Genomic DNA, 20869 nt, shown 5'->3' with positions numbered 1-20869 from the left:
ACGAATAGTAAAATATTATTTAAAGATTCTCAATGATTATTAATGGTACACTTACGTGTAACACAATTTATAATTAATTATATATAATTTTAAACGTGCGTGTGCGTTAATATACAGACAAATTTATACTTTATGCGGAGGAATATTATAAAAGACTTTTATGGTCTTAAAACACTGCAGTGACAATATTAAAAGTTAAAATTACGTTTATATCTCGTGAGTATAATAATATGTATTTTTTGTGTATTGTATTATATCGTGCGCTCGTAATATGATTAGTATGTCTCATAAAATATCGTTAAAGAATGGCTTGAAAATGTCCGTCCTATCCATTAAAACGGCTTACGATGATTTTCTATAGCCTATAATATCCTATATTACCATTGTACAGTATAATATAATATAATAATATGTTGTATAAGTTATTAACAAATTAACTATTTACAACGTCTTCCGCTACCTACATGAAACTTAAGCTGACTGCCAATATTGTCACAATATCGGCGTCTACCCACGCGCTCGGATTTTAAAACTGATATTTAAAAAAAAAACAAACAAAACAAAAACATTAAAAAAAAAAAAAAAAAACCCAGAAGAACTTGAAAACTCGCTCGTTATATACGCGTATATATATAAAAAAAAACTACACGGGGCCCAATTAAACGGCACGTACCGTCCAATAAATCTGCCAGTCGATATGGCGTACGACAACGGAATTAATTTCTACCTACGCCAGTGGTGGTCTTCTGCAGTAGGTTTGTCTTTTACTTTATTATTATTACACGGTTGTTATAGTGTTTTAACGAAAAATCGAGAATAAGGTAATCTAATATATAATATAATAAAGCGTCAGTGTATCGTCAAACGTTATCTACACATACAATTGGGCATAACTTATAAGGTATGATATATCATATAATATTCATATAAGCTATTAAAAACGCTATAAATTATTATATTTAAAATAGGTATTAAAATACTATTAATATTGATTTGTCTACAATAGCTTTTGAGAATCGAGATTTATTTAGGTTATTTGTATACAAAAATTGTTATTTAGTGATTATACATATATATAGATTTAATATTATATTCATAATTAACAGATCTAAAATATAAGTTAGTAAGTATATGTAAAAATAGTTGCACCGTATTTTTCAAAATTTAATATATATTTAATAATTATAAAATAAGAAGATAAGAATTCAATATTTTCTTTGAATACTTTTTATTAAACGTACTTGGAATACAAAAACAAATTTAAATACTTAACAGTTCATAAGTATATGGACAGTATAGGTATCTATATAGTGTATACTAACCGTGGACAATTTGGGTTGAAATATATTCAAACCGGGACTGTAAAAAATCCAAAAAGACCAATTTATATATTTAAAATATACAGCATAAATATCGTTATTGTACGTAGATTTATGTATGTGATAATAATATCGTAGCTATATTAATAATTTCAATAAGCTAAAATTATTACATAATATGTTATTGTTGTTGGTAAATTCTTATTCGAACGTTCATCATTGTCGTACACTCGACGAAAAGCTTGTAATTCGTTTTGTTGTACATATATTGTATTTGTATTTATCTTATCGCGGTTGGTTAGCCAAGATAAAAAAAATATTAATACATAATAAATTCCTTTCTGTTATTTTAACCAATGTTAAAAAAAATGTATATATATTATATATACATTATAATAATATATTTAAAAATATATAATTAACTTGGATCTTTTAATAATATTTAAAATATAGAATTTGTTCTGGAATGGTATTTAGAATAATAATCGCATTAGCATATATGATTTATAGTATTTATACACGCGTTTTAAAAATTATTCAATAATTTTAATATCACCAGTCATTGCTGACATACTTAGTACATACGACGTGCGTGTAATTGTATAGTTATTGATTTTTAAGCATAATATTATAAGAAATATATTAGTAATAACAGCTAGTATTGCTCTGGATATGGGGATAATTTCGATTTTTTTTTACGAAGCGCTAGCTAGACATCACGATATTGTAACTTACGTAGCGAAAAAGTCATTTTTCTGGGGGGTAGTCTTGGTCGCGGATAAAAAATCGGTTTCGATAATTCTTCGGTGTTGATGACCTCAAACAAGTAACGTTCCGGGGTCAAACCTCCGCGTGTTTCGATCAATACGAATTATTACATTAATAATAATAATGATGGTGAAAAAAAAAATAAAAATAAAAAAAAATTGATCGTAATATTGGTCGATGGCCGCAAGGTCGAGTGGTTCACACTTGTACAGTACGTAAAAAACACATCGCGGTCGGTGTCCCTGGAGAGGAGAGGAGATGACAAATGATTCCTCAAACGTCCGATCGTACAATAAAGAAAACAAAATAGAAAAAAAAAAAAAAAACAAAATAAAATAAAAAATATACCGAGAACATGCCTACTCATCCGGAGTGTTTATATTATTTGTACAAAGGTTACACACACGCGAGGCATATATATTTTATTGTGATACGCGCGAGAGAAATCAAAACCCACTACGCACACACGCGCGCGCGCACACGCACGCACGCACCCCACCGCCGCATAAGATACACATTATTATTGTTATGTGGAAGGGTTATATTATTATTATTATTATTATTATGTGCGTATAGGTATAGCGCAATGTGTCGGTAGTTGGTGATATATACCGGGCGCGCGACTATTAAGATTGATTTATCCGGACCGTTTTTTTACTGTCACTATTGTACGTATGGGTACGTTTGCCCGCTGCAAACGCGTAAACGTTTCTTTACATATATTATAATATTATACGCACGTATTGTTGAAACGTTTTCTGTATTTATTATCGACCCGATAAAGTCTCTAAACTCAAAGTCGCCCGTGTCGATGACATCACATCATCGCACGTTACCGCCACACGATGATATTCCTATAAGGTACCACATAACACGGTCATCCGAGGTACTGTCGAGTAGATAACCGCGGTACTCACGCCAACTTCGCGATCTCGTCGAATGGAGTACGTCAACATATCTTATTTGTTAGGTTAGGCTAGATAAACTACGTTAATATTATACGCCTAATACAAAATATTGTTTTAATGTCAAATATTCGTATAGTATAATATACGTACAGCGTGTCTTGTCGATTAAAACCAACAGCGTAGAATTTTTATTGAAAACGTATAAAAAAATCATAGGTGCAACAAACTATTTTGTTCGAAAACGTTTTGCTCTAAATACACGATATTTTTTTTCATTAATAGTATGTCACAAGAACCTTGTTCGAGTTACATCGGTGATGTCTAACCTCCAACATAAAGAGTAAACCTTATCGAATTCTTAAAACGTGCATGATACATACACAGTATATTTACTCTAAAACTTATTCAATGGCACAACATATTAATTAAAAAAATACCCATAGTTGTACTGGTATAATCAATAAAGCTTACACGCTCACTACGGTTAGGAATTCGCTTTATAAATAAAAAGTTCTGTAACGCTTACCCAGAACAAGACTATTCAATTATTAATGATTGATTCTAACGTGTGAAAATTAAAAAAATAAATTACTCATTTTGTTTTAAATAAATTATATAGTCTTCACACAGTGAACATAATATAATAATCCAGTTTAAAACCGGTTTAACAGCTATATTATGGTAAATTGCTATCCAAATTTTTATTTGAAAATGTTAATCTATTATATTATATATAAATAATATATATTTATCTAAACTTTTTATATTATACACAAGTGATACTTGGTAGCTGTAACGTACATATATTTATTTTTAAACGGCACATTATCATTTATTTTATTTATTATTTTTTAAATACACTGTAATGATTACAATTTATTTCTAATATTAAACTGTAATAGATGACTTTTATTTCAAATTTTCCATTTTATTTTATTTATTTTTTTCATTTAATTTTCAAGTTTTATTCACATATATTTAAATTACTTTATAATGAATAATTATTTCAATGTACAAAATCAAGTTTTTTTTATTATTGTTCTTTAACTTGGGCGACATGGGCCATTAGCTTTATACTTAATAATACATGACATTTTTTTTTTTTTGATTAATTGACGGAGAAATGGAATTGGAATTCATGTGATAAGAATTACCTATATGTATTTAATGTTGTTATCAAAAAATTTAAGTCAAAAATGATTAATTGCATAAAATTATTTTTAACAAGATTTTTATGATACAAATGATAATGTGCATACATAAATTTAATTTTATATTATTGATTTTCATAGACATATATGCAGATAAATGTATTACATACAATTAATAGCATTAAAAAATAACTCGAAAGTATTCTTATACATTTTAAACTAAAATAACATATGAAATTGTTTTCATTTATTTTTAAACATTTCTAATGGTTAAAATATTTACTATTTTTCCAACTGGAGAAAAAGTCAAAATGGATCAGCCGTCAGTTATTTCGATTATTTGTAATTATTAACTTATTATTTTATGTAAAGATTGTTTTATATAAAATTACTTATTATTATAGAATGATAATTTATTATGTACATTAGTCCATTGTAATGGTTTTTTATAGTTTTCATTTATAGTAATATTTTTTTCTTAGTTTTAATCACGTTGTCGTCGTACTGTATATCATTCTCGGACTGTCGTTTTATTATTTCCGTAAACCCGAAACCAACACGAACAGGTGTTATGTGGAACGTTATTTGTATCTACTATGGCACACTCAACTGCGGTCGCGGTACATACATATAATATCTACATATTACCTATGTTTATCGGTGAAAATCGGGAAACATTTGATCTAAATAATATAATTATAATAATATATATTCACTTTATTTTATTTTTTTCGTAACGTTCGTACAACGCGTTTTGTAATCGTTATATTATGTTCAGTCGAGCAACTACCGAACCAATGGAATACTCAATTCGTATGCCGTTGTATATGACAAATATAAACATAATAATATATACATTTTATACACATATATATATCGCCCCTGAGCGAGCAGCGAACTTTGAATACATTCGTTCCGGGCAAAACGTCGCAAGCCGACGACGGACGGACGGTGGACGTGTGACAAATCATTATGTTAAGTCCGGTTGTATTTTTTTATTTTTTTTTTTGAATTTTTCATAAGTCTCCGGAGCACGCGTGTTGTATAGACTTGACCTTCTTACACGGTGTTTTTTTCTTCGTATTTTTAATATTCCTTTAAAATAATAATAATGATAATAATAATAGTAATAGTAATAATAATAATCGTATGTATGACGGTGTGCGTGATTTTTTACAAAATGTACATTACCATGCGCCGACCGGCAAACACACAAAACAAAACTTCTCATTTATTCCGCCGGTCCCCGTTACTAATGGGCCTAAAACTATAATCTGTCCACAACAAAACAAAAAAAATAAAATAAAAAAAGTACGTTCTTTATATTTCGTCTTGAATAATGTATATACGCGTGTCTTTTGAAAAACGTTTATATTATGCCGCTCGCCCGTACTGCTGCACGCTTGCAGGCAAATGCCGGATACCGCTCGTTGGCGTTCGTGTGATAAAACAATAATATATAATATAATAACACGTAGGTTATAGGTACCTACATACCTAATAATATTAACGTTTTAATATGTATGTGTGTGTGTATGTGTGTATGCAATGTTTGATGTTTACATCGGGTGACCAGTGACCACGCTTGGTATATAATTTATATATATATATATTTTTTTTTTTTTGAAAGAGTAGCACACCGCCTATAATTATGGATAAAATTTTAAAAAAACTTTTAATTTTTTTTTAACATGTTCACGAGGCTATGCCATATTTTATTTCGAATATCAAAAATCGCGTCTTGAAGGTGACGTTCGTTTTCTAATCGGCCGTCAAATAAGTCATTGCAGCATATCCTCGTCTATTTTATGCACTTTCGTAAGAATGTTCTCTTTTAACTTGATTTCTTGTCTTTTAGGCGAGATTTTCGATAGATGCCTAAAATAAATAACATAATATGTTTACACGTTGTTTACACAAAATGGTTTTCAAAATGACCCTTATTACTCATGTGTATTACTTATTAAAAATGTAAACATCTAATGTGATAAAAATGTTCATAATAACGCCGTGGAAACTTCTGTTTCAAATAATTATACAGTGAGAAACTTATGAGGAACTGACATAAAAATTAATGATAGATATACAATATTTAAAATTACAAACAATTTGTTTGTAAAGATTAAATAATAACAATAAGTATTATAAAGAAACCATAAGTACTTAAAACACTTTTCATTATTTTTTTTTATCGAAAACAACGCCAATATAACGTTTTACTATTATAATATTATTATTACCTATAATATTATATAGGAAGTCACTGAGGTCACGGCGATAGTAATTATCAAATAATCAAATATTATATATGTTAAATATAATATATTATATATTATTTATATTATTGGCAATTTGTTGCACTTGGACAAAACAACGGTCTTATATATTATTAGTTAAATATAATGAATAATGATAGTTAATTCATACCTAATATGTACTACAAACATTTCCTTTAATTATTCTGTCATTTTTTAAATATATTAGATTTTTTGTGTATTCCCGTGTAGTTTAAATGACGAAAATTCTATTTTTATTTATAGAATATAAAATTGACTTTATATTATAAATATATCTTTATTATCGTTCATAATAAATCATAAAATATCCAATTGTGCGGCATCGAAAAATAATCAAACTATGATTATTGACGGTGAACACGTAATGTAAGTTTTAACAATAAAAATATAATAAATTAACAGAAAATTATGCTACAAAAAATAATTACAACAGCTACAGGTTACGTTTTTAGATACAATGACCTATATGCATATGTTATTAAATACTCAGTTTTCATTAATATTCTAGCACGTACTGCGAGTTTCTAAGTCTTTTTTGTTATTACTTGAACGATGTTTTGATTTTTTCCGGACAGCTCACCAAATCCGTTGACAATTTCATGAAGGTGAATTTACTGAAACATAATATACGAATTATACGAACCTCAATTGTTTAACCTTTATTATGATTTGTACGCGACATTTAGAATTTGATGTAGAATCAATGATAAATAATATAACTTGCATTCTATTGTATTGTAAACGAGTTAAGACAATAAAGCCAATAAAGGTGTAGTGAATTAAAATAATAATTATATTATTAAAAGAAAAAATTATTATTATTGTTAATAGATTTTATTACTACTGACGAAAATCGTAATGTAATTTATTTTGAACAGGCGCAAATCGTATTTGATCTGAGTCGTAATATTATACAATAAAAACAATACGTTCAAAGTATTTAGAAAACGTACACCTATTGTATAATGTATACCCGATAAAGACGTTAAATAAATAATTTTAATAGTGAAATAATAATTTAATCTAATCTACCCATTGGAATCAATAATGAATTTATTATTCTTCAAATCCGTGTGAATGTATATTATAATATGATCATTGATCATAATAATATTATGTTATTGTAATAAGATAGAATAATACCTCTATTTTTTAGTGACATGTGTATGTCGTTTACACTCTACACATGGAGTTTGTAAACACAAATATAATAATGACGTTATTATAATAAGCACGGCGTGATTCATGATCGAACTATGTTTGGCGTTTGCATTGAATTAATGGAGAAAGATTTAAATGTCTATAGGTACACGTTTAAGTACCCCCGACGAGCATACTCGTACATATTATATGCAGCACCGGCTGACACGGTCGCGCGTAAGGATGGCCGTTTATTTTTTTCTCTTTCGTGTTATTATTACGTATCTAAACAAACAGGGGGGTTTATTTTGATAAAATTTTCCCACAGCCACTATGTTATGATTATTATTATCACCGTCAAACTTTTTTGAATAAATAATAAAACGCGTCTCTTGAAAATATCAATCCGGACAGTCCTGCCTAGAGCGTTTCTCCACAACTCATTCAGTCATTTTATTAGATCACATATGCATATAGGTACATATATAATTATTTATTATAATATGCTGGTACATATTGTGCACAATCATAAATTTTGTTATCATACGTGCGTTATCAAAATATTTGAACTGGACTGAATGATAATAATAATAATACAATATATACTGTTAAATCGTATATAAAATTGACATTAAGTCGTTTAGGATTAGAAATATATTTAATATATATGTATTATGAAAAAGGATTTATGTTAAAAAAAAAAAAACATTAGTTATACATGTTATTACATTGTAATCTCGTATCTAATAAAATACAATTTTAAACATTTGCTTTTTAAGCCTTTGAAGGGGAAAATTTTTAAATAAAATGAAAACAACCTCTGCATTTAGGTTTATTAAAATTAAATTAACTTCCTGTATAGTGATAAAGTATACAGAGATTACATTTTTATTTATATTTTTTTATGCATACACGTCGCGTGTTCATTATAACGTAGTATAATATATATTATACATTTAATATTTTAATGATATTATTACTATGGCGATAAGGGGTGACGGAACTTACTCATTTTGAACACTACTAAACAATCGAGTTGTCATTATAAATAAAAGTATTGTTGCATAGGTACTATGTAGTATTTATTTAATTTTATTTGATAGCAGACGTTTAAATTTAAAACATCACATAATAGACACCGAGTTTAATTTGCGTTGCGCAGGGAGTATAGGGGTTGTGAAATTGAGTGCCTCTTCTTTTTTTTTTTAAATTAATTTCATATAATTTCGTGTACCCTTTTAGTATGATTCGTACATAATATTATGTTATATATATATATAAACATTCTTTGACTGCGTTTTAAACGTTGTGTAAAAATAGTTAAAGAATGGTGTGTCATTCAACTATTCATTCAATATATTAGATAAAACGAATTTTTTTCACAAAAATATTTTGTTACAGATCGCGTGATCAAAAGTAGACACCTAAATAGCAATTGTAGAATATATTGAAAAGTCAAAAGTTTATTTAATACAACGTATATTATCACGTGTGAATGTAAAGGGTAAAAACGACAACGTCGATGTGAAATGTTAGCAGATTGCGTGCAGCACATTAAACTGTCTAAGAAGACAATAATCGAACAATAATGAGGAGAGTTTGCGAAATCCCTCTCAATACATACGCGCGTATATATTTTGTGATTGAATTTGCAGACTCGTCGCGGAACACGATTCTCGTGCACTCCCGTCTCTCCGCAGTGTATACGGTCGCAAAGTTTCGATAAAATAATAATAATAATAATAATAATAATATCCTAACAATAATATAACAAGACGTATATACTCGTACACTGTCAATCAATACACAGGCCACGTCCCGCCGAGGTATGGAATAATATTATATTATTATAATATGTGTCTCGTCCGCGCGAGCGTTATACACACAAAAGCTCCCGTCAACGGAAAAGTTTCGATATTATTATTTATGTTTTGTTGTTGTTTTAAAGAACGGACCTGTTCGAGACGACGAGATGAAAAGAATAATTCCGGTCACGATTCTACAGTTCTCTCTCAGTCTCTCATTCTCTCTTTCTCCTTCTCTCGTTCGGCGTTTGTCGTTTATATATTTGTTATTCGCACGTCGTAATGCCATTATATACGCAGATCCGCGGCGGACGAGCGACGGCCTCGGAGCGTGGATCGCGTAATATAATAATCTGCAGCAGTGTATATATACGCGGGTACACCCGGCGACGACTTTTTCGTTTGTCGTCGATACGAATATTATATTAAGTTTTAAAGGAGGACGGCGGGGTCGGGATATACATGCGTAAGCATAATAATAATATATTTTATATAGTTTGGGTATTATTCAGCCGGTACATCGCGTATTATATCAACGTGTGCGCTTGTATATATAAAGTAATAATAATATAATGCACAGAGAACTTGCGTTGGTAATGACATTATCCACCACCGTCGTAGAGTTGTACTTGCACACGTGTGTAATATTATATTAAGTATAATCAACCATGGTTCCGGTGCAATATAATAATACTTGCCAACGTGTATGGCAAAATTTGGTTAAATTAAACTACTATAGATAGAACATTTCAATTTTTTCTTTGTCGAGACACTGATCAAAATATGTTTGTATAATATTTACATTTGAAATTTTTCTAATTATTTTTACACTTTAAAACCTTCTTAAAAACGTGTAATAGATATACCCGCATTAACAAAATATAGTTTTGAGAAATTTTTACAATGAATTTTTTTCAATAATTTTTAGTATTTGTAAATCCTTTTTTTTTTAATTTTTAGTGTAAAAATAACCTTACCTGTTATTTGTATTATAATGTTATATATTTTAGAATTTTTCTGTATGGCTGAGTTATATACCAACTATTGAGATAAGTCAATGCTTATCGGTTAATCTGATTATGCTACATAAATAATACAATGGCTCCAAACGCTTCAGTAATTCGCTACAGAAGAAACGATAAAAAATTATTTTTTTCACTTTATGATCGATTTTGTACTTTGTTTTCGGTAATTCGAGTTGTGTATACAAATGTTTAAAATTGAAATTAGGGATTTGATACAGTTTGTTAATAAATTATGCTGAACTTGGAAATAATAATAAAAAAAATACATTTTATGCGATTAGGTTACGTGAAAGTTATGCAGAAAAACGAATGGAGAATTTTACAATTTTACGATTTTGATAAAAAAGGAACTTTTACCACAATAATTTCTTCGACCTAACAAGTTAACCGAGAAATTCGGCGAATATGTTATAACTTAAATAGTTTAAAATTATAATTTTTTGGAAAATCCTAACTGAATCATGTATAAGTACACATCATTATGTATTATTTGAATCATAACGTTTATATTAAGTAACCCGAAAAAATATGATCTACGTTTTCATAATATAAATTCACACATAGTTGTACACACATACAAACGAGCTCTGTGCGTTTTTACGTCGTCTTATATTATTTATCCCTTGTAAATCGGGTGGTTTTTGTTGAGGTGGTTGAAGGGGAGGACGAAGGGATGAAGGACGACCAAGTCAGGGGGGGGGGGGTAGTCTTTGCCAGAGCTGATTGGACGGCCAATTGGATTAACCGCCTTTGCACGCCCGCACACGCGCTCAACCGGATGAAACTTTCCTACTACGGTTCTATACCCTCATATACACGCCCGGTCTTTTTTTTCATCCGTACCAAATTCTCCCCCCTCTCGCTTTCCGTCGATCTCTCTCATTTTTTTTCTTTGCAATCGCAAGGTTTGTTTCCTTCTGTTATTTGCATAATACAAGAATAATATAAACATTCCCAGAACCTAAAAAAAAATAAATAAAACTCTTATTTTTTTCCTCTAAAAAACTTTACTCAAAAAGATTTCTTCTTTAACTATATACATAATATAAGCGTCATACTACGACTACTTTATTGTTTCTATTTATCGAGATTATGCATTGTATTTATTGCATTTAATTAGTAATATGTACTACAATAATATATTTGGTATAAAATATAATGTTTTAATTTTCCAGGTGGAAAAATGAAATAAATATTGGTTTCAGATATTATATAATATAACGTGATAGTTTAAAAATCAACAAACTTTAGACTGTTATAAAAAAAAAAACCAAAACTATAGATAGGTTTTAGTAGGACTAGGACATACTCAGTTTAAAAAAATGTTTTTAATGGGTTCTAAACACTGCATTATTCACGAATGTCGATCCTGAATTTACAATTTTTGTTAATCGCACAAATTAATACATTAATAAATTATTATTTATGATTGAATTCATTTTTATGAATTACTTAATTACTATCTTAGTATATCATCACTAGCCACGACGATCTCAATATTACACAGTATGACAAACAAATTGTTGTTACTTTTTATTTTCCATATTATATATGTGTGATAAAAACTATTATTATAATAACGTATACTCTTAATAGGAATAATATTTTAAAAACGATGAAAAAATATACAACTTGTTTTTCAGCCGAATAAGTTTTTTTTCATTTAAATCCTAGTATAATATAACGTTTATTGTCACTCACCTTTTCCGGTCACGCCCAACGCTAAACTCCAAGGATGACATTTTTGTCAAATACAATTCGGAATAGTTAAAAAAAAAATACATTTTATACAAGATATAATAATATTATGGCTTGAAAAATAATTGATTGATTGACAAAAGGTATACTTAACTCTAGTAATTACCATTTATGACACATGATATCCTAGACTATCCTAGAATATGATACATTACAAATACAATAGTAAATTGGGCATGGGTTCATATAATATTCGATCTAGAAAACCACAACCCGATAACCACGGTAACATCCTATATATTATGGCTATATAATATACTATCTGTTATTATTAATTTATTATGACTGGGATTTAAATACACTTTGCATATTATTTTATGAAAGTTAGATTAAGTTATGAGATACTCGTGTTTATAACTAACATATACGTTTCATGTAGTTTTTAATAAATTCGATTTTTTTAATATTAGATTTTTATTCGAAAAAATAACTTTGTAACGTGCTAACAAGGGTTTTTATCCGATTAAAAATTATTGTTTTATAATCATAATTTATCAAACGCATTTATATGATATAAAAATCTAGAGCACCAGTGGCAACAAAAATTAAACAAGCATAATTCTTTATTTGAAAATATGCAGTCCTGCGAAACTTTTTTTTAGATTTCATAAAATATATTTCTTGATTCAAAACTTGTTCAAAATAAAAAAACTTTAAAGAGCGTTTTATAGGTGCATTACTTTGAGTTTTTAGAGCGTAAAAGGATTTTTTTTTTTAGGTTATTACATTCTCACCCCTAATTATTGATATGCGACGCATTTGATGCATTCACACCAGGACCGTAGCTGTGGCCTTTATGACATTTGCGAAATGTTTGTTCGGTTAAATAGGTAAATTCAACGAATAATATAGACGTGTATACTGTATATATATTTAACGAACGGATTATGGCCTTTGTGCAATTAACTACATCGGTACAGTTGACGCGGAAACATCAAATTATGTATATATATATATACATGTATTGGCACGTATTGTGTGCATATAATATTATGTATGTATACGGTTCAAAGCGCGGCACGTCGACGTTGGCCATAGATGGATGTCGATTTATGCGATTAATGATTACGCGTATATTATATTATGTGTTCTGCGGGAAACTACGAGTACAACGCGATTGTCCGTGCTGGGGTGAACATTTGAAGGGCTGCGATGAAAATGTAGCGTGTCCGTGATGAGTTAGGTTATAAGTCTAGTCTGTACATATTATATTACAAATACGAGCATAATATAATCACAATATCGTGCTTTAATCGATTTTCAACTAGGTCTTGATATAATATTATATCATAAATGTATTACAAATTACAATAATAGTGCGGGCGAGCGTGTAATCTCTGAGAAGCGAATCGATACAAGGTTTCAAACTTGACTCGCTTCTATTGCCTGACTTGCATATTTTGCGCAGTGTTGGGAACTTAACCTAGGTCAAAATATACTGTAACAAAATACATTTTGAAGTAATTTGATGATAAATTAAGTAATTACATTTTATTGTAAGCAATTTAGTTATACGTCATTTAAGTTACTTTTTTTTGTAGTAAAATTATTAAATTAAGAACCAATCGATATTATGTCGTAAATATATCATGTAAGTACGATTTTTTTACGGTAAAATAAAGCTATTTGATAAAATATATTTATTTTTAGTAAGTGATTTGGTCATTTAAAAAATAAATTGTTGTTTAAAATAAATTTAAAAAATATATAACACAATGTATTAAGCATAATTATTGTGTTTACATATACTTACGTTTTATATAATTTTATTTTTGATTATAATTATTTGATTAATGTATCGATATCATAATAATTAAGCTCCAGTGATAATTTGAAAGTAAAAAATAAAAAGTAACTTACATTGTATAACTGCGATATTTTGTTAGTTCGAAATTAATGTAACAACCAAATAAAAAGAGGTAACCTAATTAAAAATTTTAAAAGGTAATTCGTAATGTAGTTTAAATATCAAAAACGAAAATAAATAAAGTTGCCGACACTATGTTATGATTGTAATACAAGTGCAGCGAATATTGCAGCAGATATGCACTGTTGCTAATTCAAATTGCAGTAAACAATAAAATACATAATTATTATATTTAAACGAAAATTACGTTCCTATATAGTGCAACTTCAGGTTATAATTTTTTCGTCTTTGTGTACCAGGAGTTTCGGCACTGTGTGTTCAAAGTGTTCGAAAGGCATTTCCGCTTCGCATTGGGTGCGAAAGGCTAGGGATCACGTTTACCATTTGGCGTGTTTCCGGTGCGACGCCTGCGACCGTCAATTGAACACAGGAGAAGAGTTTGCTCTGCACGAAGGTCGTGTTCTATGCAAACCTCATTATTTGGACATCGTGGACGGCGGTACTACAAGCTCGTCAGGTACGCACCTACTCTATTATATTGTCATATTATTGTTAAAACGAAAACAACAAATATGCTTTACAGTGATTTTTTTCACCGTTTTGCTTCTATTAGACTCATAATAATACAATACATACTCGTATATTATATATTACCTATATGACCAAATCGTTATAGTGATGGATAAAATCAAATCCGTTGTGATCTTTTCGGTATCCGGATCAATTTCCATTTAATATTACGTTGAATTAATAACAAGAGTAACGGACTTTATACACATGAAATGTTTTTGTACAATATATTAATTATACATAATTAAAGGCAGATTCGATCAAAAGCTATAAATTTCAAACACAAGCATTCGTTTTGGGTACTATACTTATTAGCATCCTATTTTCAAAATTGAATCTAGGTTTAAATTGAGTCGATTTGAGTGTATAATATAGGAAATTATAGTTGGTATACCAAATTTGATTTTATTAGTTAAGTAACTATTCTCGTAAACTTGAAACTCTGTGGTTTAGTTTTAAGGATAATGAATTTAAGAAGAAAATCACATTATAAAATGTCATGATACATTTGTATGATAATATTATTATTGCTAAGTAAATAATACAATTTTTATTTTTCTATGTTTTTTTTTAATGTCAATTTATTTCTATTTTTATTTAAATTATAAAACAAATACGCACCATAATATTGATTTCATATTGTTATAAATAATAAATAATAAGTAATAATTATTATTTTTATTTGTTAAAATATTTACATCAATAAGCATGCATAATAATAAATAATGATGATTAAGTAATATAATATGTTTATCGCATATGGACGTATCATAACATTTCCTGAAAAGATATTTTAAAAAGTATTTTAAATGGCTAAAAAATGTCGTTATTGACTTAGAAAAATAATCATTGTCATTATTGATTAGTAATTCACTGAAATGACTAAATATCAAAATTGCCGCTAACATATACATTAAACATAATATTACACATACGAATACGTCTATTTGCCCTTTGATTTCGGTCCAATTAAAGATGTCCTGATGACGGTTGTGTTCTCTCGAGATCCGACCGACCCCTCAGTGACCCCGAATGTGCATTTAATTAGGTCAATCTCGTAGTTGTATGTGTATGTGTGCGTGTATCTGCGTAAGGGTTCGCGAGCGGATGGGGTGGCCCCATTGTTTATCCGTCAACCGTGAAATCGCCGCGCCAAATCGAATTTACCCGCGATAATCAAATATTATATAGTTCCGACGATAAAAAAAAAAGGTATATATATGTATACAGCCATACGGGAGGAAAAACACCACCCCGTGCGTTTACTCACGCCTCGGCCGCCCACAATGATGTCATCGCCGCTTTTGCAAAAGAAGTCTATGTACGGCGTTTTTCTGATTCAATTCGCACCGAACACCGCTTCCGTCTTTATAAATACAGTGCTGAAATCACTAAGAGATCTATATAAAAATATAGAGCACGCGCAACGTATAATACGTATACCGTGCAGCCATCCCCGAAATTACGATAATATTATAGTAAACGCGTTAACATTCGCCAATGTCGATTGGCTGCACAACATACTATATCGTTCTCGTTGCACTGCGGCGTATGTAAAGGTTGCAATTCCACGACGTGTTCCTGTCATGTATACATTTTGAAATATACTTACCTAGGTATTAAGCGATTCTCTTAAAAATAAACACGTATTTTTTGGAAAAATATTAATGTTTTTTTATTAAAATATTTTTTTTAAGATGAATAATCTTAAGTGTTTCTCAAAAATGGACTATTTTTCGTGTACATATTTTAAAAGTACGATGTATGTTAATATTTTCTTTTAAGTTGTAAAGCTATGGAGGTATACAAGTCCAAGCTACCGGATCACGCACTCTCTGTCTCTATATATATATTATTATACATAATATCGACCAGCAATCACGAGTGTAAAATACCAGCACTCGCGTGATAACTATTAACGTATAAATCTGCTTTTACTCTATCTCCTTTATAATATAATATGATAGTCTAATCGCGGTAATTATAGCTGTTTTTTTATTTAAATTATTTGTACCGGTATTTTATACGCGCATATATTCGGTACTTGAATACGAATATACCTCACCACAAAAACATTGAAAATCCGCAATTATTATTACTCCTCAAGTTCAATCTAAATGTTTGATTTGAAAAAAAAACTATATAATCTTACAATTCACAATTTATTATATTTTTAATTTTTACGTGGACATTGGACATAATGAAATATATTAGAAATAGTTATATATACACTTCTATAATATAAATATACTATATTATCCATATTTATGTGTTAGTTCCAAAATATATAAATCGATTATATCGACATGTTTTAGTTGAAATTTCAATAATATCTGCAATTCACGACCGAGTGCGTGTCTGTTTTATTAAATAAATTGTATAGACATATAATTTTGCGCACGTTTGGCTATTCAAATCACAGTCACGAAGGTTGAATATAATGACTGTATAAAGCACCTCGAACATCCGGCTGAATCGCGTTCATAAGGGTCAAGTCCTCCTCTGTAATTACGATACATATATCCTTCAATCACAGGGGCAAATACTGGCAATGGTTGAAATGATCTTCTGCCTTTGGTCCCGAACAACCAAAATTCGAGCATTACATTAAATATATGCGGTGTAATATTGTCGTAAAATTAATTATATATATCAAATACCAATACCATTTTTAAATATAGTGCAACAGATATTTAATATATGTAACAGAATTATAATTAAAATAGTTTATGGCCGAGTTGAGCTCAAAGAGACGTGAGCTAGTTAAATTACCCCGCAAATTTGACGGTAAATGTAAATTTACCTAAATTGTATAAATTGTTTTTTATCGATTAATCTGTTTACCATTGTTAGAATCGGGTAATTTCATTTGAAATGTTCTTACAAGATTAATTAGTATAATAAATTTATATACCTATACTAATGTATTATTCTGGTAGTCTTTAAGTTTGAATAATAAACACACTTACATATGTACCGGTTGTATTTAGTCTTTTATACATTTTGAAAAGATAAACGTCACTGTATTAAAAATAAAAACAAATAATATAGTTATTTATTTACACGATTTAAATTTTAGAATATATTTTATTATTACACATTTATATTATTTTATATTGTTACCATTAATGGTGTGGATTATAAATTATAATGATGACATGAACCATTTCTGGAATAAATTGAATAGGTAAAATTACACAAAAAATTATTAAAAATGTATCAGTTTACCGCCAAATTTTACGTAAATTTACTAACGATTTGTTACTGGTAAATTCCATATATCTAAACTAGTAGATATATATACTTTGAGTAGTGTCTGTGGCGGAGTAACTGGAGTGTTAGTTGTCTGATGTTTTTTTAATAAGTAATTGTTAGAAATTTAAATAAATACGACTGATAGTCTATATACTTGATATGCATAATACGTCAAAAATAATATTAATCATTTTTTTCCAGAGGGTGGAGATTCTGAAAGTTATCACAGCAAGAATAAAGCGAAACGAGTGCGAACAACATTTACCGAAGAACAACTGCAGGTGTTACAAGCTAATTTTCAGTTGGATTCTAATCCCGATGGGCAAGATCTGGAAAGGATAGCGCAAATTACTGGATTGAGCAAAAGAGTTACTCAAGTGTGGTTTCAAAATTCTAGAGCGAGACAGAAAAAGCATTTGCACACCGGAAAAGTGAAAAGCGCTCCATCCGGATTACGTATGTATTTCAGAATAAGCATTTTAAAATTCAAATATTTATCATACTTAACGGTTATTGATGACATTATAATACTCGACTAGTTCAAAATAATCCATTGAATCAAAAGGCCCCACTTTAATATAAAATAATAATTCTCAAAAATCAAATGTAAACAATAATATATTATAATATATATGTTTATTCAGTAGTAATCACATTTAATATTTTTTAAACGTATACGTCCGTATCTAGAAGTGAATACTTCGACTTTTATGACAGCGTCAGTACGTTTTAGCTATCTTGATATAAGAAAGGGAGCCAATTTTATTTTATATTTTCGATCCTACAATTGTTTCTTTGAAAACCAGAATAACCAATAAATATTATTTTCCTTAAAACGTCCAAATATTTATATTGTTTATTGTACACATAAATTTTATAATTATTAATAATTATACTCATTAAACGTATGGCAACGTATTTTTTTTGCAACTACTTTGGGTGAATTCCACTGGAGCTAAAAGGTAAAAACGATAATGTTTTAGGGCCAACTCCACTAGCTATCGCCCTCATGGTTACATCAATTCGGATTAGGCTATTTAATTAAGATGTACATATGTACTCGTACAATGCGTTTAGACCACGATGAAAAAACATTGTTGTTTTCGTTTTACAGTTCACCATCAACAAAACGGTTCCGAAAATCATTTCAACCGGCACATAAATCTACACCTCACGTATTCGTTTCAACAGCCTCCGTCGTCGAACCATTCGCACCAGAGAGGATCTCCTATTTACATACCCCAAAATCCAGGTAAACAAAAAACAGTCGATTTTCAACCGGATCGCTGTAACAAAAATTTAATACTGGTGCGTTCAATATTTTTTGTAATTTTGTATTAATTGTCGTGTTCGTTTTAGCCTCAGAAACATCGTCCCTAGATGATCTGTCTCAAGACTCTATAATGATGTGTTCAGTGGGCAGGAATAGTGATCCGGTATGAGACGAAGACCGTGGTGGGACCAACAACCATCCACCACGTTGACGGTGTCCAAAATAATAGTTATTATTATGAGAAATGATAAAAAATAAATTGTCTTAAATTATTTTTACTGTGATAAAACCATAATTAATTAATTAATTAATTAATTCATGTTTAATAATTATTGGATGGAAGCCCGTTGCATTTTTATCCGTTTGCGTTTCATATTAAAATCTCTAAATGGACAACTTAATAAATCTCGTCCCATGTACAAACATTTAATTATCATATACTATTATACAGCACAATGTAGTGTTCCGCTTCTATCGGCCCACGACTTATGTTAATAATTCCCATAGTTACCATTAGTTAAGTTCGTCAATATAGGGAATAACGCTATTTAGCGCCTTCTAGCACTGTACTTCACAGCCATATTCGCATTTCTTCGCCGGTTCATATTTATGTTATTTTTTTTTTTTTAAATATTTTTCAAACACCGTTAAATTATATTATTACAATTAGTAATAGACTATGATATTTTTCTACCGCTGCAAAGCTATAAATCCTCATTTTTATACAAAATGTGTTTCTCATTTATCATTTGGCTTGCAGGCAAAACGTTTTATATGATGTCTACCCCGTGTTTTTCGTTAAAAAAATATGACTATCTACTGCTTTTGATAGATTTTGTAATATATTACAAATAGATGCAGATAGGACATATGATTGTATGTTTGAGCAAACACTTCCGCGAAAAAACTGCTTCTTCTTCCGTCCGTTACAGTTATGATGCGTTCCTATTAAAAGCAAATTTTACTTTTTTTTCAAAAACCACCGAAAATATTTTATTGTTATCTAAATGAACTTAAATAATTTTATTAATTTTAAGTAACTTTTTATTATAATCATAATAATAGTATCTCACATATTATTATAGTTTTATTGCTTTATCGCATATCACATAATTATGTTATCATAATAATAGTAACACGGAAACCTTAAATTGTAATCTTTTATGATAGACCATAGTGTTTGTATATTTTATTAAATATATCTTATTTGATTAAATCGTGTATGATCAGATGATGCTTGAAATTTGTTATTATTATTATCTATATTACTATTATTATTTTTATTATTATTATAATCATTATAATTGTGAAAATTTGATTTTGTAAAAAATGTACATTTGTAAATTGCAATTTATATATTATATATTGTAAATACGTATATTGGTCTGGCCCAAATAGTATTCTGCTACCGTAGACGAATATATCTGATTTGTACCATCCCCTTCCCCTCACAATATAATGAGTACTATCTACCAATTTCGTTTATACAAATGTATGTACAATGTACATATATATATATATTATGTATCTGTGTGTAAGTAAGAATTATTTAGAAATAATATTTAAATAAAGTTTACTAAAATATATATATTTATGTACTATTTTTCTCACCTATACATTAGTCCTGTACCAATTTAATATAATAATCAATCATATTTACGAAAAATATTGAAACAAAAATAGGTATTATAAAGAATTATAATTGTAAACATCACTACTTATAATTATATTTA

At 29.0% G+C, this 20869-nt stretch overlaps 1 protein-coding gene across 3 annotated transcripts in view; it reads left to right on the top strand.

Annotated features, from left to right (window-relative positions):
- The window catches only part of LOC113550679 (LIM/homeobox protein Awh), a 78289-nt gene extending 58018 nt beyond the window's left edge, over positions 1-20271 (top strand). For all 3 annotated transcript variants that reach the window (XM_026952672.1, XM_026952673.1, XM_026952671.1), the window contains 4 exons: positions 14338-14555; positions 18065-18319; positions 18978-19115; positions 19223-20271. In XM_026952672.1, the coding sequence (XP_026808473.1) occupies positions 14338-14555; positions 18065-18319; positions 18978-19115; positions 19223-19305 (694 nt within the window). In that variant the 3' untranslated portion in view covers positions 19306-20271. The remainder of the gene's footprint in view (positions 1-14337; positions 14556-18064; positions 18320-18977; positions 19116-19222) is intronic.
- Positions 20272-20869: the final 598 nt, after the last annotated feature.

The sequence above is a fragment of the Rhopalosiphum maidis genome, chromosome 1 (genome assembly GCF_003676215.2).
Source record: "Rhopalosiphum maidis isolate BTI-1 chromosome 1, ASM367621v3, whole genome shotgun sequence".
Taxonomy (NCBI): domain Eukaryota; kingdom Metazoa; phylum Arthropoda; class Insecta; order Hemiptera; family Aphididae; genus Rhopalosiphum; species Rhopalosiphum maidis.
Note: the sequence above shows the minus strand (reverse complement) of the source record. Positions and strands in the feature narration are given on the sequence as shown.